A 25,427-nucleotide genomic window follows, 5' to 3' on the forward strand; every position below is an offset into this window, starting at 1 on the left:
TGAGACTGTCAAGTTGTACATATGTGACATACATACAAGAGTTTATATGAGAATAATTAGGTTATGATAATAGATATACCTTCTACACGATAGAGTAATCGTTGACAGTGAACGATGTAGGAAATGAATAAAAAGAAATTAAAGCATACGTTTAGGTTGCACGATTCTTTTCAATGTATTAATATGTAGGAGATGAAATATTTGGAATAAAGTGGCACTCTCCCTGCTTGATTTTCTTATAATTTATCTGCATCTTCTCTCTTATATTGCTTGATTGGAGATAAAAGTTACACAAGTGTCTTAATTCAATTCTCTGATATTGAAACATTTTACTTTTACAATTTCCAACGTAGTTCTGCTCTTACTAAGAAATTACGATGATTCGAAAAGTTCCATTTATCTTGTAAGTAATCTGCAATTGGCATGTGTATGCGTTTTATAAAATTTATCTAATTAATTCCTTTATATCTTGATATGTCTACATGGAAAGTTAACATTCGAAGCTCATTCTTCGATACAGACAATGGTGGAAAAGATCCCCTTGCGGAAGACCATCGCTCGATTGGATTTTCCAGCAATTGTAGCTTTTGGCAATCCTCTCCTGGACATTTTAGTGATACTGAAGGATGACGATTTGCTTAAAAAATACAATCTCAAAGTCGACGGTGAGACGGAATTATGCGAGAAGAAATTGCAGGAGTTGATTGCGGATCTACCACCTGAGTTAATATAATTATATTGAACTATGTTTTATGCTTATGTTGTAAATTATACATTTTTAACGTTTCAAATTTTAATTTAAATTGCTCATCACATTTGTATCTAGAGAACATGTTTGATACTTTAATGTTTTTATTGGCTAAATTATTTCTAAAGAGAACTAAACAGAATTCTAAGTAACAAATTATAATGTCATGATATACATGCATATTTTTTTATAATGTAAATATTTTTTAAAATGTAAAAAAATTTTATATTTTGCAGAACAGAGCAGTATACAAGTCCAGGAGGGTCTGCGCAAAATACTTTGAGGATTTTGCAGTGGCTATGTGACGACACTCACGAATCTCAAATTGGTACTTTTTATGGTGGTGTTGGCAATGATCAAAAGGGTTCAATTTTAGAAAAACTAGTCCGAATTACAGGAGTGGATGTAAAGTTCGTAATTGTATCACTATCATAGACTTGAAAGAATGCGATAAAATTAATTTGAATATAATATTTCATTAGATATGCCGTACATTCAACTCTACCTACTGGATTATGCGTTTCGCTAGTGTACGATTCGTCTCGCAGTCTTGTTGCGAATCTCGGTGCAGCCAATATATATACATTGGATGATCTGAAAAAGGCCAACCTGCAATTAGACACCATGAAAATAATTTACATTGAAGGATATTTCATAACGCATAGTTTGGATGTGGCTAAGGAACTGGTCAAGCGAGCGCAAGAGAAAAATATTATTATAGCGTTCAATCTTAGTGGTTTATACATATTCCAGGTATAAGAACTACATGGTGTTATATTAATCTAATCAATATAATAGTATATTTAATCAAAATATGTGTCATTTTTTATTTTAATTATATATTTAAATAATGAGTATGTTCTTAATTTTTTAATCTACTTTCTTCAAGGATCATCAAGCAGCCATTTGCGAAATGGTTGGTCATGCCAAGATCGTGTTCGGCAACGCCAGGGAAATGATTGCGCTCGCGCAAGCATTGAATGTAAAATATGACGATGTTACCGATATACCTTTCTTGCTGAACAGTTTAAAGAGGATCACGGTGGATGTTTCTAGCGGCAATAGCAAGGATTGGCTGACCGACGACGGTATATTCATCATGACCCGTGGTGGATGCGCGCCGGCGATCATCGTATGGGGCAAAGGACAGTCTGTCCAGGTTTGTTTTAATCAAGAAAATAAAAAAGTATTATTAAATGCGATAACATATTTTTTTTTAGATACCACCAATCGTACCGAAAGCGCCTATCGTGGACACGACGGGCGCCGGGGACGCTCTAGTGGCTGGCTTTCTGACTGGCGTTCTGGCTCACTGGGACCCAAAGAGTTGCTTAGAATTGGGATGCAAGGTTGCGTCATACATTATAACTAGACTCGGCGTTACGTTACCGAGCAGCATACCTCCCGACTTGCTGCCATAACGATTTGATCTCTTTAGGAGACTAATGATAAATAATTGTTACCTGATGTAATTGCACGGTTATTTATTGCCTCAAAGTTATATATTGGCAAATTATCGATCATTGGAGCGATAATTAGCATTCCTCATCGATGTTACGTCCATATGTTTCATTAGATATTTATTTGAGCGATCCATGTGTCCGCATATTTATACAGTACGCGCACCGTGTTACATTGTAAAATGTAAAATCTAATTCGTGAATTTTATTTATTAAACTTTACTGTCGTGTTACTCGTAATCGTATCATCGGATTCTGCAAAAATGCAGCACTAGTATTAATATACAGTAAGATATAGAGCTATATATATATTAGAGATATTTCTCGATAATTGTTGTCATAAATCTGTAGTTTATCTATCTGATGTTTTTGCGATGTGAAGAAATGATGTGACAAAGTTTGTAATTAACAATTATAATCTTTTCTTTTCTATTTTTTATAGAACGTGTGTCATATAGTTTATGTCACAATACACACACACACATGTATATATATCTGTAAAGGGAAGAATTTGTTAATTTTTATTTGCCAAAAATTGTTGCTTTTTTATCTTCTATATGTATATACACAGTAGAAGCTTGTTAATTTTAGTATAAAAGATGTTATACAAAATATTCATGTTTTTTTATTTCCATTTTGTAAAAATTTAATCCAAAAATTAGCAAATTTCTCTACATCATAAGTTGTAACATCTCATTTAGGCGTAATGTAGTCTCTTATTCTTCTTTTATAAATTTGGCTGGCCTTTCCTGTTCATAAAATTGAAAAAAGCATAAAATTGAAAAATTCTCTTTTGATTTCCTTTTTTGATTTCATTCAGAATTTCTCATTTAGGAACTTTATGTAACGATAAGTTTGGCATTATTGATTCATAATTTCGTGCTCAAAGATTGGTACGGCACGTTGCAAAGTTCAGCTGATAAGTTCAGTTGGAGAAACGTCAGATGAATGAACATAACCATCAAGTGACAACAAAATTATAGCGCACAATTTTAAATAATTAATTCGATTCGAACGTAAAAGAAAACACATGTGTCGAAATGTGTCGTTCTCAGGTAGAGAATTTATGATGAATCAACGATGAATTCCTAGAACTACTTTGTCAATAAGTCCACATGGGAAGGACGAAGGGGAGAGCCGATTAAGATAAATATTATATGTATCTATGTACATACGTATGAATCGTTATCAGCGTTTCAACAACGACAGCACATTACAGTTCTTTTTAAGGCGTGCCAAGACGTATGTCGTGTTGATTTAAAGTTACGTTTTCATTCATCGTAGCAAGATCGTACGATAATCATGCCGCCGCAGCTGGCGCGGGAGAAACATGTCAAATACTTCCAAAGGTTACTACAAATCTTGCCTAGCAGACTGGCAGAATTCGATTCTACCAGACCGATGCTAGCGTACTTTGCACTGTCCGGTCTAGATCTGTTGAATTCGCTAGATGATATCGGGGAACAAGCCAAGTCCGAAGCGATCGATTGGATCTATGGTCTCCAGGTCGAGGGAGCAGGTCCTCGTTCTGGCTTCCAAGCGTCAACAACGATACCAAAGGATGTTCCAGAATATCAATGTGGTCATTTAGCTATGACCTACACAAGCTTGGTCACCCTTGTGATCCTCGGCGATGATCTGAGTCGAGTGGATAAAAAATCCGTCATTGATGGAGTCCGTGCCTGTCAGAATCCCGATGGATCTTTCATGGCCATGGTGACGGGATGCGAGAGCGACATGAGATTCCTCTATTGCGCCTCTTGTGTTTCCGCGATTCTCGACGACTGGTCAGGCGTCGACATCCCTCGGGCTATTGACTACATATTACGAAGCATTGTAAGTGCACTTGTCGTTAATAATTATTTAGTTTATTATTATTTATGAGCTCTGCAAGCATTTTATCTTTATCTTCGTGTAACAGATGGTTACGATAATTACAGTCGTACGATGGTGGTATCGGACAGGGGCCAGGTCTTGAATCTCACGGTGGATCAACTTTCTGCGCTGTGGCTAGTTTGTTTTTGATGAGAGAACATATTAACATATTGGATGTATTGACGTGGAATCGTTTAGCTCGGCTGAAGCGTTGGTGCCTTATGAGACAGGATGGTGGATTTAATGGAAGACCTGGGAAACCGTCTGACACATGTTACAGTTTCTGGGTTGGCGCTACACTCGAGCTTTTAGAGTTCCTTAATTTTTCAGACGCTGAACAAAATAAAACATTTATCCTCAATACTCAAGATACGCTCGTTGGAGGATTGGCAAAGTTTGACAATACGCATCCAGATCCTTTACACACGTATCTAGGTGAGTCAATAATTTATATTACAAAAAGTCTCTTGCTTCTTCATAAAAATTACATTTTTTACAAGAAGTAATCTCGCAAGTGGCTTGGGTGTTAAATAATAATACGAATATATGAAATATGATTTTTTCAATAGGTATGTCTGGTTTAAGTCTCTTAGGACAGCCTGGTCTGTGTTCGATAAATCCAGAACTCAATATCTCTCAACGAGCTTATGAGCATCTACAACAGATCCATAAAAAATGGCGGAGTGAATGATTTCAGCGTATAAAAATTCAAGGGACTAGTGATCATATCAAACGCACAGAATTTAAATATATTAAATCAGACTTTGCATTTGATCATAGCTGTCATTTGTACTTCATCACATTCTCTGCTCTAAAGTCCTCATTTTAGAAAGAAAAAGAACGAGAGAAAAATGTCAATTAACATTACAATAATCATGATATTAGTAATATTTTGTTTTATATGGTTTGTTGGGCTGCTTGTTGAGCAATGTGCTTGTTACAGATGTATGTAAATTGTATGTATATCAAAGTATAAATATTTACTAGAAGCATTGCTAGAAAAAGAATATCAATAAAAATGACTTTTTAGATTATTTTTTGTAAGAATTAGTCACCTATTTTTTATTCTTGATATTAAATTAAATATATAATAAATTAATAAATATAAATAATAAATTCATAAATTAATAAATATTTAATAAAATTATTAATATAATATTAATAATTGTTTAGAAATGGGAACATAATATGATAATACTCTCTATCAATCACGTTATATGCGTTGAAGTGATTAATATAAATTTCACGTAAAGTCAAAGACATTCAGAAACTAAATTTTTTTTCTAATAAAACACCTAAAAATAAGTATCAAGAGATAACTTTTTTACTTAACAAAAAGGTTGAAATTTTTTTTAATAATTTTATTACATTACAAATTTAATTCAATTTTCAAATGTTCTTTTTGTCTATGAGCTTTTTATAAACTCTCTCCATAACTTAATTAATTAAATTAATAAAATTAATTAAAATATTGGATTTATTTTAAGTACGAAAAGAATATAAATAAACAAAAAATGAATGGTAAAAACTAGAGTGACATTTTGGAAAGAAATATATTTTTCAATAATCGTTTATTACAGCAGAGAGTCATCTATTTAAAAAAAAAAAAAAAAATTATTTTCAGGGAATGTAATTTTGCGTCGTTTTCGCCTTTTTTATTCTCAAAATTTCTTTTTTACAATACGATGTGAAGTTGCGCGCATCTGCGTCGTGCCAATGTTCCTCCACCAATCGCGCGTACCCTTCGCTCGCCGGTGCCATGGCAACCGGGTCGCGCGCATCGCAAATCGTAACTCGCAAACGTCGCTCGACCGTGCAACGCGACGGACGTGTCGGAATGAGCGTCCGTGATTCGACGTAATAGTATAGTACGTAAAGCTCCCCGTTTCCCGCTCTGACGTGATTCCGCGCGATCTTTTTTTTTTCCGCCTTTTCAAAAAGTACTAAGCGCGGATCAAAGGTAAAACTTGGGAGAGCAGTTCGAGGACAACCGGGAGCGATTGGAGGAACGGAACGCGCGATAACACGCGCGCGTGAAGAAATTTCGTTCCTTCCGCAGTCGGGTCGCGCTCCCGCGACTCATAACATTAGCAGAGGTTAGTATGTATGTATGCAAAAATTCAAATCTGTCAACATGCGTGCGTGTGTGTGTGAGTGAGTGAGATCGTCGCGCGCCGTTGCGTGCGAAATCGCGCGATAGGATTCTCTATATTTATTCTTTATCTTGATTAACCGCGCGGAATAATAGCGTGGTCCCTTTTAACGTAAACAGTTGCACGATACGCTCCCGCTCTAAAATTAAAATTTGCTCGCGCGCGAACACTTTTATTAATTGTAATTCGGTCACGTTCTTTCAACACTTTTTGTTGACGCCTTTATGATTTTCGAAATTACAAAATAGTGAGTGCGATAGTTTGAAATTAAAAAAAAATGTTCCGTATGTATATGTGTGTATAAAGTTATGTAATTTATAAAAATATGCATTCTACATGTAAATGCATGCGTTACGTACTTACATATAATTTTAAAGTTTACACAGAGAGATTCGACCGTTCTTATAGTACCGAGATACTAATTCTTAGAATGACTCATTTGTCCCGCGCGTCGCGTGTTTCCGGGTTAATTCGTTAACAGAAGTTTCTCGGACATGCTCACGCTGTGTTGGGCGAAAATATACGTCTGCTCATAACTGCAGCATACGAGAAATTGAGAGGAAGAGAGAAAGAGGAAGATAGTTTGAAAAAGAGGAAATTAAGATAAAATATTAGATAGGAAAATAGATGGAGAATTTTCGATAAAAAAAGAAATTAATCTTGGGTCTGAATATTATGTAGTGAAATTTAGCTCTTAAATTCTATCTCACATTAGTGAAATCCATAAAGAAAAAAAAAGTTTAGCTTTATCATCGAGATCAATGGATATCTTTCTCGAGCTTTAGTATCGTCTTGATTAAAATTTCCTCATTCACCGTGTCGAATCTCATTCAAGAGGATTATCTCCTTGATGTTTAAGAAAATGACATATAAATCAAATTTTCGAAATAAATTATGAAAAAGATATTTGTATAAAGCGATTAATAAAATTTCTGTCGTCACTTTATCACACGCAAAATATCGACTATTATATTATAGGTCCTGAATTCTTTTTTAAATATTTAGTTATATAATGTGCGTACAAAAATATATGAGATAATATTATTACGATAAAATGTAATGTAATAACATTGTGATTTATAGAAAATATTTTAACTTTTATCTGTTCTGTTAAAAAAAGTACATTTTGATATTATCTTTTACATCGAATATTAGACATTTCTCCCATCAATTTCCGACAGACTTGTGATTTCCGACATTTCGATAGCTCAGCGTAATCGGAGACGTTAAAGGTATATTCGTTTTCTCCGCGGTTTTCCCGTATCGTCATTTCCGCTAGCGACTCCCAAATCTATTTTTAGATGATTAATTTTTATTTAATTCTCTAAACTACATGTTAGATCAAATTTAATTTTAACATTTATCTATATTGAAATGTATAATATTTACTTTTTTTAAGTTATATTACAGACTATGTGTATTTATTATACATATGTACAATTATTATTAACATCAATTTTTTATTGTTAGACAAACTCTCTAACTATTGAAAATTTTATAAGAATAAGTTTTTTAAGAATGGAATTTTCCTTTGTTTTCCCTATGATTTTCTAAGAATTAATAAATTTACCGTTGGACGATTATGTCGCTCCATTTACTTAACGGTTTTAATTATCTCACTCGACCTTAATACATGAGAGTACATTATCATATTAAATAGATCATCAATCGATATATATGTATGTCATGCAATAATCTTTATTTTCGATGTAAACTTTAGAAGCTTAAAAAAACTTGTAATAATACGAAGATAAGCGGCTATATTCATTTAGATAATAGCGTTCAGTTAATAGCTTCGTGAATCATCACTGTAAATTATCAATGGCACAATAATGTATAATGATAAAAGTTATGTAATCACCATTATCTATATAAGAGGAAGGGGATGTATGAGAAAGCAGCAATACATTAGTAGGCACCCAAATCTTTGTCGGAAAATAGATCTGATTATAAAGCAGATCTATAAATAAATTGGAGAAAATGAACAAATAATATCTGATAATATTAAATGAGTACTCATTTTCAATTCGAAAATTTAAATTAATATATAAAAATTTTTATATAATAAAAATTTAGGCATTGATTAATTTGTAAAATTACCAATAAATGATCAATAATATTTAATTATAAATCAGCAGATAGTTGAAGCATCGGTACAATATCACAGCGAATGAGCATAAATTCAGCCCATGATACTTTATCGATATCTATATTTAAAAGCAGATTAGATAGACTAGATTTATAAAGAAAATCTATTCTAATATACTCTAAAAAATAATTATGTGAACTTTTCTGATAGCCTATAAAAATAGACGCCGATTAAAGTGAATTTGCCAAAGTCATTATCGTTAAAACGTAGCTGATCGAAGAGATTAAATTACAGAAATCCGTAACACTATAGAAGAGAAACGAATACGTTTCGCAAGAAGTTGTCGCGCGAGAAGTCGTCTTAATTGCATTATTTGTTAGAAAGAGATAGAGAAAGAGAAACATGATGTCTTCGGCTAAAATTAACGTCTTTTATTTGGAATTAACACTAATGTCAATTGCGTTAATACACAGTTTAGTTATCGTTTTTCCACAGCTAGAATTAGAAAGAGAGAGATGGAAATTTGATAATTTAATTACAGTTAATCGATATTGTTGAAACTATCAATTAAATTGTTGTATGCATCTTTAAGTATGTATGCGCGTCTTCAATTTTATATTAGAATCTGGATTAAAAAAAAAACATTACGTCGAGTTAACGCTAGAGGCAATACTATAGTTAGCGCTTACCGAGGCCGAGGAAATCGATCCTCACAGCCATGTCACTTGGTTTTATTGTTTTTTTTTTTTTTTTATACTATAGTAGAATTATGCAAATCGTTAAGCCACGATTACTTAAACTGAATTGTGTAACCTAGTTTTAATGTTATATCGCGTTTAAGCATTAAAGTAAAAAATAACTATCACGATTCTCAGTACTTTCAGCCAAGTAATTAGAAAGATATACTTTTTTTAAAGAAACTATTTTTCATTTCTCTCGCGATAAATATTTCATTTTTATAAAATTAATTTTATTTTCAATACTTTAATAATAATAATTTAAAGTGAATTATTATACATTACATTGGTACCATTAAATATCTTTTTTCGATTAAAAGACAGTATATCAATACCCAGTATATTTTTTAGATCTATCGATTTATAACCGATATACTTGCCAATATACTTGAATAATTTTTATTTGAATATAAATTGCTGAAAGCTCCATCGGTCTGATGGACAAAATCGATGATCGTTACAGCGTAAAATCCGTCTATAGTGCATGAATTTTAACAGTATGGATACATGCACAGGTTATTGGTTAAATATTGGAAACATGAAATGCGTGAAATGTTTCAGCTGTTTTATAAAGTACACGAAACAAAACAAAAACAAATATATACTATAATCCTTTTTAAAATTTTTTATGATCGAAGAAATATAAAGTATATTGGCATATCGATAGTTGTATATCGATAGTTTCAACAAAATATATCGGGTATCGTTATATCGTGTTCTAGTCAAAAAGAGATATTTAATGGTACCAAGGTAATGTAATAATAATAATTTACTTTAAATTATTATTATTAAAGTATTAATAATAAAAGCTTATCTTTGACAAATCTGTTAGAAATTTAATTCAATAAATATTAAAAATTAAAATAATATTAAAGTGTTGACACTATTATATGTATATATGAAAAGAAGAAGGGATGTTCCAAATTGCATGCATATATTGTGTGAAACTGTCATGAAAGAAAAGGCATCAAGAAACTGCAAAATTATTAATCAAAATTTTATAATACTTTTTAATAAATACTTTAACAAATATAATTAATATATTAATATAATAAATAATAATAAATATCATATTTAATTTATCTTATAAATTCTATAATGTTTAAAAATTGCAAGAATTAATTTATTTTAAAAGTAAGGCTGAAAGAGAAAATTATCTTTAGGAATAATTTTTTGTTATGTCGTGATATTTTTGTCTCAATTCAATATCAAATATCTTGAAAATTAAATTAAAATTTTGAAGAAGAATAAAATTGTACACTTCAGTAATTGTACGAGATTTTGTCAGTTAATTGCGTCTCTCAAAATTTACAATTTGCGGAGAAAAAGACCTCTTTTCTTTTCCATCCAGAAATATAAAAAAAATTACAGTCTCAACATTTTCGCGCGGTGCACGCGAAATTTATTCATTAAATGAATAGAAATTTTGAAACACATATCCTTTTGTAGTCTACAGTCTGGTAAAGCGTGTACACGTCCCGGGAAGGAAAGGGAAGAGTGTGAGCAAGTTTTCGAGTGCGTGTAATCGCGCGCCGTAAATAGAAGAAGCTATAACGAGTAACCGCACGATGAATGAGGTTGTTGTTAGCGCATTGCCCGCGCTCGCATCCAATTACGGAACGCGGAGGAACGCGATGCACCGGTTTTTCATAATTGCGCGGCTACGTGTCGCATATGTACGCAACTGTTGCATTTCCTTGCGAGCGAATAAACGGTCGTATTAACCGTCAAACTTCTTGAAACGCGCGTACACAGTACACACTAGTCGACGCGAACCGGACGGAGGCGTCTGCCCTCGCGTACACATGAGAGTCCTGGGGAGAAGCAAGAAAATTTATATAAATAGCATATGTTCCACGTGCTTTTTTTTTCGAATCGCGTTTTCTTCTCCTTTCCGTAGGGGATAAACGCTGGAAAGGACAGGGGACGTAATAACATCATTGATGAACGAGTTTATTCGCGGATAAGAATTATGAATAACATCCTGTGATTATTATTTTCATACGATTTCGTCTGAATTTATCTTGCGACGTAGAGTTTCAAGAATTACTATGAACTGCTCGGTACATTGATTTCACTATACATTGTTACATTGTCTAAATTTGGTCGTTTTATTGCGTCACTGCATCGATTAAGGATGCACCAAGGGATGCGCCCTATTAATATGAGCATTTTGCAAAGGAATAATGCTAAATAGCATATGATATATAATTATTGGTCGGAGAAGACGTAGACATTTCTCGTTTTTTCAAAAACAAAAAATTTGCGAATAAATATTTCATGTAATCAATTTCTGTCGGAAGTAATATAAAAATTCAACACCAGAGAGAATATTTTATTCTTCGAATATTTCACTTGATTTACGACCATTTAATTTTAATTTTATTCTTTATCCACTTAAATTCTTAATTTAATTATTAAATTGTTATAATAGAATTTTTGTGCTCGTCATTTCGACCGTTTCAACTTGTTGATTTTTTTTTTAACATTACAATTCCAAACTTTGTCATAATTATAAAACTATTTTGAAACTTTTACGCGATATTAAAAAGCTCAATAGCACACCAAATATTTCCGCGCATATGTGTGCAGATGCACACATACACACACAGGTATGCGTGTTCGTGTTGCGATCGATGTAATTCTCGTCATAGCGATGATATGCAACCGCTATGTTAATTTTTTTCTATTATCGCAACCTTGCTGCGCGGTAAAGTAATGTTATATATCTGCATTCTCCCCCTACGGTGTTTTTTTTTTATTATTCAAACACGCGCGGAATTCGTATCATCGGTGGCCTTGACGAGCGTGAGAGGGCAGGAGAGGCAGGTAGAAATATATATAGTATTTTAAGATATATACTAATAGCGCTGTTCAATACTTCGTATACATTTGATAAAAGTTTAATTGAAGAGCAATTAATGAGCTTTGTTAATCTTGAACGTCCTTAACCATTCCAATTATGTTCTTATTTAATTGCATTTCGATGCATCAAACGTGAATGCACGTAAATATTTGCCTTTTCTAATCAATCCAAGAAACACAAATCGGTTGATAATAAAAATATATATTTAACTCCCAAGTATGCAAAATTATTGATTGTGAAGAAATGAGTGATTTTTAAGAATATTTTCTTATTGAACAAATTTATTAATTATTAATATGCCTATTGTATATAATCGATTTTCATAATGATAACTTCTTTCTTCTAGAGACGATAAAGTATTTTCATAAACGCATGTCAAAATTAAAAAGAATAAAAAATCATTGTAATATATAAAGAATCCACGCAAAAATTCTCTCGCTAAAATAAAATTAATTCCAAACTTCCTTGAGAACGGGTTCTTGCTATTCTTCATCTTTTCCTTCAACATCTCATATGCATTTAATTAAAGAACTTAATTAGTGATCTCTCTAGAAACAGAAAGATAGATTTGTATACGCTTAAGGAATTGAGAATTTCAGAGGCTCTTATCGTTTTGTATATCTTTCCGCTAGATTTTTATATATTTGAAAATACGGAAGAGACTAAAATAAATTTATGCATACACACATTTTAGCAGTACGAGTGTCCTTTATTATGAACATAATTTTATACGAGGTCGTTTATAATTCTCTCACATGGCCAAAAGAAGTTTGGCGCGGCAGGAAATAATGTCGTGTGTCTTTTTCGGACATAACGATCGGTCGATGTCGTATTTCGCGGTCCTCGTCCGAGGTTTTCTCTCTCTCTCTCTCTCTCTCTCTCTCTCTCTCTCGCGATTCGTATTTTCACACATGCTTGTATCTTTCATGTACTCGAGATGCGTATTTGCGAATGAAACGATATATTTATAACACGTGCTAATCCCGCTCTTTTCCGAGAGAAGATTCTTATACCAAGAAACGAAGCATGCACTTGAACAAAAAAAATAACTATATATACTCAACGGATGCAACAGTAAATAAGCAGAGCAATTGCGAAACATCGAAACTGTTTTAGTTCTATCCAGTTTAATTTCATTCGAGAAGTATAAGTTAGGAAACCGATCTCTCTCTCTCTCTCTCTCTCTAATTGTAAGTTGAAACGAAAATAATCTTTATCGTGAAATAATATTATAATTCAATGTCAACTAATTTTAAAGTCAATCTTCTCTTCCTCATTTCTTCATTGAGATAATTACATTTGACTAAAGTATACCTATGTACCAAGATGATCCTAAAATAATATTTCAACAGTCGAATTACTTCCGCGGCAATAAAATAGCCACATCTATTTCCGGACAGATCGCGAGATGCAAACATATCGTATTGCGGATAGAGCTCAATCTCGCGAAGTCGTCTTTAACAATTCAACTATGCGAGCTTTTTGTGTCACGGACGTATAATCCATCCTTTAGCCTGTCTTAGCGAGACAGAGCCCATAGAAAACTCGCGCGACGACCACGTGCTCCGCTATTTACGTGCTCGATGCGTGCGAGCGCTCATATGCGTACGAGTGCCTATACATTAGTCCGGGGGCAGGTGGTGGTTATCCCGAGCGCGAGGATGCTCAATTTAACGAGGAGGGGTAAAACGGCATGCTGCCGGCCGGTCGCACCAGCTGTCGGTGGTGTGCTAGACAGCTGCGTCTTGGGGCGCGAAAAGAAAACGAGCGAGCCGGTAGCGACTGAGTGAGGGGGGTTTCGTTAGTATTGCCCGCTGTAAAAAACATTACGAATGCAGTTAGCCGGTCCTCGCGTCGTTGCCAGGATCGATCTTTCCCGTGGAAAAGTTTCGAGCGCGACGAACGGAGGCAAGGAATTAACGTACGCAGACGCGTAGGTACATACATTTCTCTCGTTCCGCGCCGAATAAAGTTTGCTAATTAACCCATTCGATCTACTTCGCTGTGACGTTGAATAATTGTATCGGTGTGTTGCTGGTGAAACCTATGAAAGTTATTTGGAAAAGTGTTTGGAGTATAATAAAGTTCATAACTAGTTTACTGGTAATTTTTGAAGCTTGGAAATCGCGAGATAAAAATTCCTCGGTATTTAAAAATTGTAGGTAATTACATTAATTATTATTATCGTTATGTTTTATTAATGTTATTTCTCATACTCGCATTAACATAAATTTCTAATATTTTATGTAAAATTTTGATATTAAGTGATATTAATGTGCGATTATATTTCGATCTTTTTTTATTTTAGCCTTGGAACATTAATAATGTAGCATGACTTGATAGAAATTCCCTTGATTATACATTACGTTAAAATATATGTATATATTTTACGATAATAAGTTTATTACGTGCAAATTTCTCATCGTGAACATTTTTATTTATGGATATATTATTAAGCATAGGTATTAAATGCTTAATAAAAATATATGGCATATATCGATAATCTTGATGCGTAAATTATATCTCTCTTCAATATTATACATAAAAAAATTCACAATTTCTATTAAACAGGCAATTCTCATTTTAAGCAACTTTACTATGATAGCTTTTTTAATTAAAAAGTATTTATCGTCACTCTCATTGACCTCGCTATCGACATGTCCGTTTCACTCTTTCCGATCGTCGCACCGACGAGCGACGTTTCCCGTTAAACGATCGAGCTAAATTTACAGATATCGGAAAATGTTGATTGTTGGTCGCACGCGTCCTTCGACGTGTTGTCGACGATATAATGGGAGGTAGATAATGTTGGCGACTAATTTTAGAAATGACGGACCCCGCACGCGGACGAGGTCCGCCCGCGGAAACTCACGGCCGTAAACCGATGTTCTTAACATATCGTGAAGAAAATGCTCGGGTATACGTTATGTCTCACATATCTGTGTGTCTGTATTTGTATTGGTACGCGTGTTCAGCACGTGTATCATGAAAGGAGCGAAATAATTTGCAAACGAGTCTCTTTCTCTCTTTCTGCGGAGATCTTTTTACTTTAACGAGCATAGTTCATCGTCGTTGCAATGACGTCAACGTAAAACGTTTAACCCACGTTGGCGTACATGTTAAACTTTGTCCTATCCTGAAAAGAGAGGAAAAGAGAGGAAGAGAGAGAGAGAGAGAGAGAGAGAGAGAGAGAGAGGAGGGAAGGAGAGAGAAATAAACTGTATCGAGCCATACACACCACCGAAATTCAGGATGCTCGCGCGCGTACAGAGAACCGATAATTACGTTTGCCCGTACCAGCTAGTAGTTTACGGAGGCATTGTTTCGAAGCAGAGAGAGAGAGAGAGAGAGAGAGAGAGAAAGATAGAGAGAGAAAGAGAGAAAAAGTTTGCCGAGAGTGCCGATATTGCACAGGCACTCTGAAACCACTGTAATTTCGATAAGCGCTATTTTGATACTGTGGGCACGAGAAAATGTATCCGTTTTCCGATCAGTGCGTTTCCATTGCCGGAAATAGATGCAGCAATCATTTCCGTGTGGTACAGTGATACACAGATATTTTTTGATCCCTTTTTGAGAGATTAAATAAATCCGAATGATAAAAAGATATGCGGAGCGTTTATAAATAAATTGAAATGTGTATTTTATATACATCGATGTTACACATTGATTTTTTTTTTACTAACTTTATTATAATATTATTTATTATTATAAAAAGCTAAAATTATATAAAATCTGTTATTCGATGAAAGAACTTTGCGCTTAAAGCAGAGAATTATTTAAAAATAGAGAAAATACCGAAAAAAATTAGGAAATTAGTTTTAAATTAATTTAAAAAAATATCGATCAATAAACTAATATCAGTTAATCGTTTTTGCGAATGAAAGAATTGATTTTGAAAGAAGTGTCCGCGAAATTTTTGTACACTACTTTAAAAGCATCGCAATGTTGTATTGCAAATTGTATTTGATAAAAATAAAATTCAAGTCGCATCCAACCGGTTTTCACGAAGTGACTAGAATCTTATGAAATGCCATGTTTCACGGAAAGCTCACAACATGTACATGTACATTGAATCAGGTTAGCTGTGGTAGGGAGAAGGTAAATCGAATCAATCAGGCGAGATACACGTGCTTATTTATAGCTGACGATCGAATATTCCAAAGACTAGCCACCTGATGGACGGTCTTGAAAGATGCATGCAGGAAAGAAATAGCTGTAGCTCTAAAAACAGACTCCAATTTATTTCAGTTAATTATTTCATATCGCGAAATAACCGTCTTTTTTGCTCGTCGATGATTAAGATATAAAGAAAGTAGGGATGTTTCTTAAACTCGAATATACAAAGTCAAGTTCTCTGTAAACATTTAAGATGCGAACGACATTTCCGTAATAAAATTTTGATAAATTTCAGTGTCAATTTACGTTTTTTTTTCTTCCCTGTGCTAAAAATGAAAAAAAAAACATGTACATATATATGTTTTTGTCGAGAATTTAATAAATCAATACGAGCATATTGATATTATTCGATTTATGTGAGGCTAACTCGCACAAATCGTCGGTTGGAAAATTTATTTCTCCATTTCGTCGTACAATTGATAATCCACCGTTTTGTGCGCGAAATTTATATAAATACTTTCAGCATTATATAAATTTCGCGTTCACAGAGAATTTTCGTCATATTTTTTTTCAATGCGATAAAAATGCGCAATTCGACGAACGATCGGCTCTCTCGAGATGGCGTTTGAATGAGCACACGCGACAACACACAGGTGCCAGAAAGCTCCAACGAATCACTGGGAGAGGAGAAAGAGAGAGCACGAATGTCCGGCGATCGATCATTCATAACGCGCACTCACGCATCATTTCTGCGACTCTGCCAGTAGTAAAATTCGAGAGAAATCATGGTTCGGCGAAAGTGGAAACGAATTGGCAATATTAGCCAAGAATTTCGATGATGGAAATAAAAATGGAATCGAATTCTTTCCCTTTTTAATTTGTTTTTTTTTTTTTAATGTTTGATTTATATAATTGAATGTGCCGTTATCTATTTTGTCTCTGGTCTATTATTCTCATATATCACGTTTTGTTTCGATCATTGCAAAAAAATATGAAAGAATCGAATAACGAAAGAATCTGTCTGACAATGTTACTGCGGTTTCCTGCAAGAGTAGCCAACAGACAAGCTTAATCGAATTTCTGATGAGAAAATAAGATTAAAAAAAAGAGAAAAAAAAATTCAAAAGTTTTATTTTACATTTAAAATTGAAATAACATTTCCATCGCGAACAGAAAGATATATATCACGAGATTGTAACAAAATATTATAAATAATATTTGCAAAGTTCACACAGACATAGCGCATGAGAAATTGAATATTGCGATGAATATATATTTTTTAAGAAAAAGTTTACATTTGATTTCTCTCTCTCTTTCTCTGATGTTTGGCTCGCTCTTTTACTTAAACTTATCTCACTGTATAAGTACTGTTTGTTTTTTTTAGTACACTTAAAGAGGTGCCTCTGTAATATTGCACGAAAAAATCTTATTCAATGTGCATTAGTGTAATAACGCGATCTAAATTTTCGGAAGTCCAATTCGACGAAATCACTTGAATTTTAATCAATTAATCGACCGTTTGTCCGATCATTTAAAGGTGAATGAGAGTCTCTGGCTTGCCTTGACGCTCCTTGCAAAATCGATCCAACTGCCAAAGGTAGAGGCTTTATACTGCGCCCCCGTGAACACAGAACACACATGTATATACGCGTGTATAAAAGCAATGATAGCGTGCCACACCGATGTCGCCGGCTCGCATTACATTTCATTTTCAGCATTAGGATCGTTCGCACTCGTTAAGGCGAATTGTATGAATAAGGGAGAGAGGCTCTCCATTACCACGCGCCATGCTCGATTGCGTGAATCCAGAGTTCGTAAAAAATATTTGAATAACATTTACACATCTACATAAAAACGCAAAATTCGTAATCACATTCGATAATTTTTAAAAATATTTTTACGTATATCTACAGGTAGATTTATATATATATATATATATATATATATATATATATATTTATAGGCAATGTCTATATTTAAAGATTTCACATAAAAAACAGTATCCTCGAAGCTCTTTTTTGAAAATCTCTTTTGATGTCAAGGTAACACTGTGTAAAAGACCATGGCATATTTATAAGAATATTTATGAGGCGCGTAAATACAAACAATATTTTTCTGTAATCACATTCTGAGTAAATTGCAAAAGTAGATTATTATAAAATTTTTTATTTCGGCATTTATGATCCTTTTAATATGAAGTTTTTATTAAATTGAGCGTTTTTTAATTACAAGTAAATTTGAATTATATATGCGAATTTATTCATATCTTTGATGGTTATAATCTTTTAATTCAGCAACAAAGCATAATTAATTTTATCTCGGTTAGTTTTGAAAGTGTAGATGAATCGGATAACGACTCGTTGGGCATGTGTGTGTGTGTGTGTGTGTGAGTGTGTGTGTGTGTGTGTGTGTGTGCGCGCGCATTTCGGATAATATAGTGGTTGCTTTGTTCACGATAATAAACCGTTATGAAATTGCAGCACGGAAAAATCGCACAGATTTCTCATCTACTTTTAACATTATCATCATCGTGTTATTATCTCTATAAAACATTTCTGTGAAAAAATTTAGTTGAAGAAAGTTTTTTAGTGACAATTATATTTTTAATGCTCTATATACATATGTATCTTTCAAATGATTTATAAGAATAAATAATGTAAAATATTAAGTGTTTCATTACTGTAAGTGAAAATTTCAATTAAAATTTACATATTAATATTTCTGTTATAATATTTTCAAATCTACTATCTTGATCAAAATAAGAAATAATATTGCACTCACAAATACGATGCGCAATAGCGAAATTGTAAAACATTCATTTATAACGAATATGAATATATCCAAATTATATAAAAGCAATGTCCAAAATAATTAATTTGAAAAAATATTTTACACAGTTAAATTTTTATTTGTCTCTTTAAACAAGAATTTAATAGAAGATTGTCAAGAATTTTTCAAAAAAAATATTTTATATATAATATAGAATAATTTATATATATATATATATATATATATATATATATATATATATATATATATATATATATACATATATAAGTTTGTATAAAATATAAATATTTAAATCTTATATAATATTTATATTTTATATATAATGTAAATAATTAAAAAGTTTTTTAAATCTAAAGAAATCTGAAGCAATACCGAAGTATTTTTGATATATTCATATAAAATTATTAGTTTTATATTAAAAAAATATTTTATTAAATATTTTCTTAATATTTTTTAAATATATGTATTTCAAAATTAAAAAACTTAGAATATTTATATATACATTATGTTACACAATGATGTAAAGCGAGTCGCAAAGATAAATGAGTAATTATAATCTTATAAATCATAAATTGCTTACTTTGTGATTGCTGTCGTCTGATGTCTCCCTTGGGTTTCTCTTTCGTTTTGTCTTCTTCTGTCTTATTTGTCTTTTATTAGTCCTTCATAATACTCACACAGCACTTACTTGTAAAAGTATGATTAATTACGATCACGCGACACATTTTATAATAACACTTTATTATCGGATGTTAATCGCACACGATGCACTTTATATCTTATTGCGATTTTATTTCATACTATACTTGTAAATAATATGCTATACATGTCGCAAGAAACGAATCAAATATCTTATAACAATTAATATATCGAAACCATGAAATATTTAAAGTAAGAATATACGGAATATTCCGTTCTTCGAATTTCAAATCAATTATTCATAAATATGATATCTTACGGTTGAGGTATCATGGCCTTTTATCACTCGAATCACTTGATTTTACGACTCGTGTGGTACTTTCCTCGAAAATAATTGGTAAATCGATATGTCTAAATTGACAAGAAAGTCAAAACGTATAGCGATAAATACTTAACTCTAACAAAGTTATAATTTATATAGTATATATATATATATATATATATATATATATATAGATAGCAATATATATCTGTCACTTTGTTACTATGTACTTAAAATATATAATGTATAATAAATCGTGCAAAATATTTGCTTTGATTGTCGTCGTTTCGATATATTTATTTACGAGTCGTCAATCGTGAGATTTAATTATCCGCGCGAATTAATAATCTCCAATTATTCGGAATGACCGCATTTGGTGTCTCCTCTGGTACTTGTCGCGATAATTAATACGACGGTGCACGAAGTATCTCACATCATTTCCTGCTCGCTCGAGTGTTGCCACAAGAATGACAACAAGGTGACAAACATGTAAACATTGGCGCGCTTATGTTTACGGCGCAAAAGCGGCAATTACGCAAAATAATAAGGAAACAATGAAAATAATTGAGAAAAAATTAGGATGTACAGTTAATCTTTAAGTTATTAAAATATTTGAATATACATATTATACATATATGATATTAATCATACATACATTTTATTTGGAGCATATATAATAACACTGTGTTGCATCAAAATTTCTTCTCTTTTTTTTTCCTTTTCTGTCTCTCTATCTATATCTTTTTTATAATTTATAATAATAAATATATAATTTTCAGTATACAAAATTTATATCGCAGATCAATAAAAATGAAATTTGTAAGGAATTTTATTAATTTCTGTCATATTTTAATGTTAAATATGACACAATGATATAATATTTTATATATAAAGAGAAAAAAATCATATTTATAGAAATTTATTAAAAATTTATTGGACGCGAAGGAATGGTTTCTCTCCTCTCGAGCGAATAAAAAAACGGAAATTAATTTCAATATCATATATACTTTTGTAATTCTTTATTATTATTCATTTTAATCTTAGTATCATCATTATAAATTCTCTACGATGAAAACTTTTATAAAGATTTTTCATAACTTTGTGAAAATTTAATGCGATTTTCTACATTGAATTTTTGTATTATAACGATATTTTTTTATATGCATTTCTAAATATTTTCAGATAATTCTCACAAATTTCTGTTAATTTGTTTTTATAGGTGGCGTGGGGCACAGCCGTGATGGAATTGCAGAGCTGGTTGCTCTATCACTTAGTGACCGTCACCGATTGCAATCAAGGTAGAGAAGATAGGTGGTTTGTCGTGTCTCGCACTTTCATGAACCTCGTGACATTTGTGTAACGCCAACGATTTGTCGTTTGACCCTTGTTTATTTTAGTTACGTTTGCCTGAGTTTGCCGGACCATTATTCACACACACAGTTCTCTCGCCGCTTCTTTATTTAATTTTCCATCCCACTATCACGATCCAGAGGAAACGGTGGTCTACCGATGTTTGACGGTGAGTTCATCGTACGACAATACACAATAACATATACATAATCGAGAACGTCGTTGTAGCCGATGCTCGAGATAAGACGCTTTCGCCTTGTTCTCAAGAGACAGAAATTATAACGTTTCGTCTTTCTAACAATGTGTTCTTCAAACTTTCTACTTTTGTGCCACATTTTAGCGTGCAATTCTTTTGTTCCATCGCTCTGAATGAATTATTAAATCAAAGGTTTGAGGGGGAAGGATGTGACCCGCTTTTTCACCACATATTTAGCGCTGATTGAGGCGTTACAGTTACGTTAAACGTGCAATTATATTACATATAAATAATTTTTTAATTGTATAAATATATAATTTTCAGTATACAAAATTTATATCGCAGATCAATAAAAATGAAATTTGTAAGGAATTTTATTAATTTCTGTCATATTTTAATATTTAATATGACGCAATGATAGAATACTTTATATATAAGGAGAAAAAATTCGTATGAGACGTTACAGTTACGTTAAACGTGCAATTATATTACATATAAATAATTTTTTAATTATATAAATATATAATTTTCAGTATACAAAATTTATATCGCAGATCAATAAAAATGAAATTTGTAAGGAATTTTATTAATTTCTGTCATATTTTAATGTTTAACATGACGCAATGATATAATACTTTAATATATAAAGAATAAAAATTCATATAGATTAAAAATTTATATCGGACGCGAAGGAATGGTTTCCTCTCGAGCGAATAAAACTCGGGATCGCACGATCGCGTTTAGTGCTAAACAAAAGGGAGAATGCGGGTCACACACACAATGTACGTACAGCGGTCGTTTACTGTGTGAAAATATTGCAGTGATGCAGTCGGCGAATACAATCGGAAGTGGCGGTGGCGGTGGCGGTGGTGGTGGTGGATCGTATACAACCGGCGGCGGAACCGGAAGTCGCACTCGCGATTTAGGGCTGCGCGCCCAGAAGAAGCTTCTAGGTCGCATAGTGTCCACCGGTGCAGGCCGGTCGCTCTTCATCGACGACGCCACAACGTCGTTGCTTGATAATCTTTACAAGCTGATGGAGAGCGTCGCCAAAAGCAACCCGCACTTGGACAAGAAGGAACCCGAAAAGGTTCTCAAGAACATCGTCAAACTGTCTATTAAGGTATAAAATATTTAAAAATCCAAGCTTTTTATAAATTCCGCGAATTTGGAGAACTAATTAAAGATTAAAGTAAAACTTCATGAGAAGCTATTATTTACTGTAAAATTTTTATATTTAAGTTAAATATTCTTTCTACTATAAAATACTGAAAAAATGGAAGCGCAATTTAAATTTAAAATAATTAAGAGAATATTCAATAAAACTAAGGTTTATAATAATTAAAAATTAATATTTATATATGAAAGAATAATAGATATATATTTGGTTTAATGAAGAAATTAAGTATATATTATCTAAATTTTATCTTTTTAACTCGTTTTGAAATTATGATTTAATAATTTCTCAAACTCGAATTATTATGCCTTCGTGATTAAAGTACTTTATGAGAATTAATCGTCATGGCTGTATTTCGTAATTATAATACGCGTTATGATTTAATTTTCAATATTCATTTTTAATCAATACTGATTACATTAATATCTGTGATAAAATGCCAAGTTTTAATGAAATATCAAACTTTAATTTAGATGATAAAATAATGAATTTCGAAAAATTTCAAGTTGGATTATTGAATGCAACTTTTTGTTGCAAAATAATACAACATTACTATTATTAAATGTATTTGTATGCTTCATAATGGCTATATTTTACAATTTTAATTATAATATAAATTAATTATATAATTAGATAATTAATTTTATTAATCTGAAATTATAACTGTATAAATGAACTTAACAAGTTGGGTAAATTAATTTATAAAACACGACAGATCGGACTCGTGCAACGCAGTCATCAATTCCGTCCGAACGATGCCGTGAAGCTGGACGAACTTCGGGAGGCCCTGGGAACGGTGGCGATGACGGTCGTGTCGTTCTACGAGGTTGACTACAGTTACGACCAAGAGTACCTGATAGGCTCGTTAGAACGTTGCCGATCGTTGGTGCAGGACCTGATAAAGCCACATCTTACGGACAAGTCGTCGCAACGTTGCGACCAGGTATTCGACTTCCTGGCGTACCCGAAATTTTTGGACTCGGTATTCCGATACGACTCCGAGCACAGACCCGTCCTTGGCATGCTAGTCAGTGATCTCAACAAGGCGTTGGAAGCCAGACGGCTTTGATTCTTCAAGAACGATGTTTGCGCGACTTTGATAGAAGCGAATCGACGTCTGATAACGCGAGAAGATAACCGTCTCTTTCCGCAACGACGATTTCACGATCGTGATCGATGGCGAGTTCATCGACGAAGGCGAATAAAGGAGAGGCGAATACGTTGATACACACACGCTTCATCGCACTTTGTTTCACAACAAACGGAAAACGTGTTGTCTACTTTTAATGTAACAACAATATATATAGTTTCTCATAGCGATAGATTAAAAACAATGTGTTTCTTGCTCGCGACACACCATCCCCACTAACCAGTAGCCGAATTGAGCTATCCAACGTGGACCACTCGCTCACTGATTTATGCAATAATTGTCTAATACTCCGCTTATATTTTAAGGACACAGTCACCTGCATTACGTATAAATGACGTATGATATACATATATTTATGTGCAGGACAAAATCGGCAATCCATACCAAAAAAGGGATATAATTAACTTAGTGGATAAGATGAAGTAGATGAAATTGCCGCACATTTTTTTTAGAATTGAGGGCTAATGCGATTCAATATTTGATAATACTTTTGTTTATTTTCATCATTTCGTTATTTATACAGTCGAAAAGATCATATAATTTATTTATATAGCCTAATTAAAATGTTTTTAAAATCCAAAATATTATCTTTATCTCTTATATCAGTTAATTATTACGTGTGAAGTTACCGTTTTAGATTCAATAATTTTGTCATAATTTTATTTGATGAATTCTACTTGTAACAAAACTATATATAATGATTGCAGTACTACGGTCATTGCAAAAAGAGCGACGAAAAAAATTCGCTAGAATTAAAATCGGAGTAGAATCCACTTTCCAATTTTGTAAGATATTATCTATCTAAAAAGTCTACTGCAGAAGCAGCGGCGACTTGCATTCACTGCGTATCACAACTGTGTTGTAATACGATGGACTTTAATAGTTAGCGATGCTTTTGCGAAGTTTACAAAAGTCCATTGATCGATTAACTCGATCAAATATCTACGGCGTGCACGTATGAAGCACATCTCTTCCTCTCTCCTATTTCAAACTCTCTCTCTCTGTAACAATGATAGTACTGTCGCGTGTGGTAATTGATTACAAGAGATTACCCTTTTCGAGCTAGAAATCAATGACGGACACGCGATACACTGAGGTATCTTTTCGTAATCTCTCATTCCTACGATTTCGTGTTTAGATTACTACTAAAGCGAAATCGATTCTTAAAAAGAACAGTTATATATATTTAATTAATTATTTAATATATATTTTTGAAAAGAGTTATAGTTTTATAATGTTAAAAAATGTGCTAATAAGCTGTTTTGGATATTTTATAAGTTAGATTATATTGCGCCGCATAATATATAAAAGTCTTTCAATTTTCATTTTAGCTTTCATGTTTTTTTTTTCATTTCACAATATTTGTTATTTCTCTTCGATACCAAAACGTTGAAGCATGTACAAGCAAGTATGTTGCGAAAGACGCGAGATGCTTGTCACGACCGACATAGTCCACTATGAACGCTTTGTACGTGCGCATTCGTAACAAAACACTCGACTAAAGAAACAATTCTCACATATCTGATTTAACTCGCGACCCTGATGATTATTAGCATAGGATATATCATAGAAGTAAAGAATGTAGAGAATTTTACCGATTTTTTGTACGCGGTATACACCCACTTTACACGTTATTTGTGATGATTGTCAATATTAAAAAATGTATGAATACTATGCCATTAATACATTATTAACAAATCTCACTCGTGTATTTATTGCACTTTGCGATTTCGGCGAGAAGAGAATGAGATAAACG

The 25,427-nt window shown here is 32.7% G+C and overlaps 3 protein-coding genes across 8 annotated transcripts; all 3 read left to right on the forward strand.

Annotated features, from left to right (window-relative positions):
• The first annotated feature begins 4 nt into the window (after positions 1-4).
• LOC140665345 (uncharacterized) lies at positions 5-2,820 on the forward strand. 2 transcript variants are annotated; one of them, XM_072891343.1, is made up of 6 exons: positions 5-403; positions 521-723; positions 985-1,158; positions 1,231-1,501; positions 1,638-1,907; positions 1,969-2,820. In XM_072891343.1, exons 2-6 carry the CDS (start codon positions 524-526, stop codon positions 2,167-2,169), a joined length of 1,116 nt encoding a protein of 371 aa, XP_072747444.1. In that variant the 5' UTR covers positions 5-403; positions 521-523; the 3' UTR covers positions 2,170-2,820. The 2 variants fall into 2 exon arrangements, with proteins under 2 accessions (XP_072747444.1, XP_072747443.1); XM_072891342.1 differs by having other exon boundaries at positions 6-403; positions 491-723.
• A 137-nt stretch (positions 2,821-2,957) lies between these two features.
• On the forward strand, positions 2,958-5,100 carry Betaggt-i (geranylgeranyl transferase type-1 subunit beta). The gene is made up of 3 exons (XM_072891344.1): positions 2,958-4,044; positions 4,149-4,518; positions 4,653-5,100. The coding sequence occupies exons 1-3, from the start codon at positions 3,511-3,513 to the stop codon at positions 4,772-4,774; spliced, it is 1,026 nt and encodes a 341-aa protein (XP_072747445.1). The 5' UTR covers positions 2,958-3,510; the 3' UTR covers positions 4,775-5,100.
• Positions 5,101-5,863: 763 nt separating this feature from the next.
• Sigmar (Tumor necrosis factor alpha-induced protein 8-like protein sigmar) lies at positions 5,864-25,370 on the forward strand. 5 transcript variants are annotated; one of them, XM_072890714.1, is made up of 5 exons: positions 5,864-6,179; positions 21,018-21,096; positions 21,196-21,317; positions 22,166-22,467; positions 23,237-25,370. In XM_072890714.1, the coding sequence occupies exons 3-5, from the start codon at positions 21,308-21,310 to the stop codon at positions 23,588-23,590; spliced, it is 666 nt and encodes a 221-aa protein (XP_072746815.1). In that variant the 5' UTR covers positions 5,864-6,179; positions 21,018-21,096; positions 21,196-21,307; the 3' UTR covers positions 23,591-25,370. The 5 variants fall into 5 exon arrangements, with proteins under 5 accessions (XP_072746815.1, XP_072746812.1, XP_072746813.1 ...); XM_072890715.1 differs by lacking the exon at positions 5,864-6,179 and adding an exon at positions 13,641-13,865; XM_072890711.1 differs by lacking the exon at positions 21,196-21,317.
• The last annotated feature ends 57 nt before the right edge of the window (positions 25,371-25,427 follow it).

The sequence above is a fragment of the Anoplolepis gracilipes genome, chromosome 4 (genome assembly GCF_047496725.1).
Source record: "Anoplolepis gracilipes chromosome 4, ASM4749672v1, whole genome shotgun sequence".
NCBI lineage: Eukaryota > Metazoa > Arthropoda > Insecta > Hymenoptera > Formicidae > Anoplolepis > Anoplolepis gracilipes.

Excerpts from the sequence above, each read along its gene's own strand:
- LOC140665345 (XM_072891343.1), top strand. The coding sequence starts at position 524 with ATGGTGGAAAAGATCCCCTTGCGGAAGACCATCGCTCGATTGGATTTT. Across the intron at positions 1,159-1,230 it reads ATTACAGGAGTGGATGTAAA|ATATGCCGTACATTCAACTC; the intron begins GTTCGTAATTGT and ends ATATTTCATTAG. Across the intron at positions 1,502-1,637 it reads GTGGTTTATACATATTCCAG|GATCATCAAGCAGCCATTTG; the intron begins GTATAAGAACTA and ends ACTTTCTTCAAG.
- Betaggt-i (XM_072891344.1), top strand. The coding sequence starts at position 3,511 with ATGCCGCCGCAGCTGGCGCGGGAGAAACATGTCAAATACTTCCAAAGG. Across the intron at positions 4,045-4,148 it reads ACTACATATTACGAAGCATT|TCGTACGATGGTGGTATCGG; the intron begins GTAAGTGCACTT and ends CGATAATTACAG. Across the intron at positions 4,519-4,652 it reads TCCTTTACACACGTATCTAG|GTATGTCTGGTTTAAGTCTC; the intron begins GTGAGTCAATAA and ends TTTTTTCAATAG.
- Sigmar (XM_072890711.1), top strand. The coding sequence starts at position 21,039 with ATGGAATTGCAGAGCTGGTTGCTCTATCACTTAGTGACCGTCACCGAT. Across the intron at positions 21,097-22,165 it reads CGTCACCGATTGCAATCAAG|TGATGCAGTCGGCGAATACA; the intron begins GTAGAGAAGATA and ends AAAATATTGCAG. Across the intron at positions 22,468-23,236 it reads TCGTCAAACTGTCTATTAAG|ATCGGACTCGTGCAACGCAG; the intron begins GTATAAAATATT and ends AAAACACGACAG.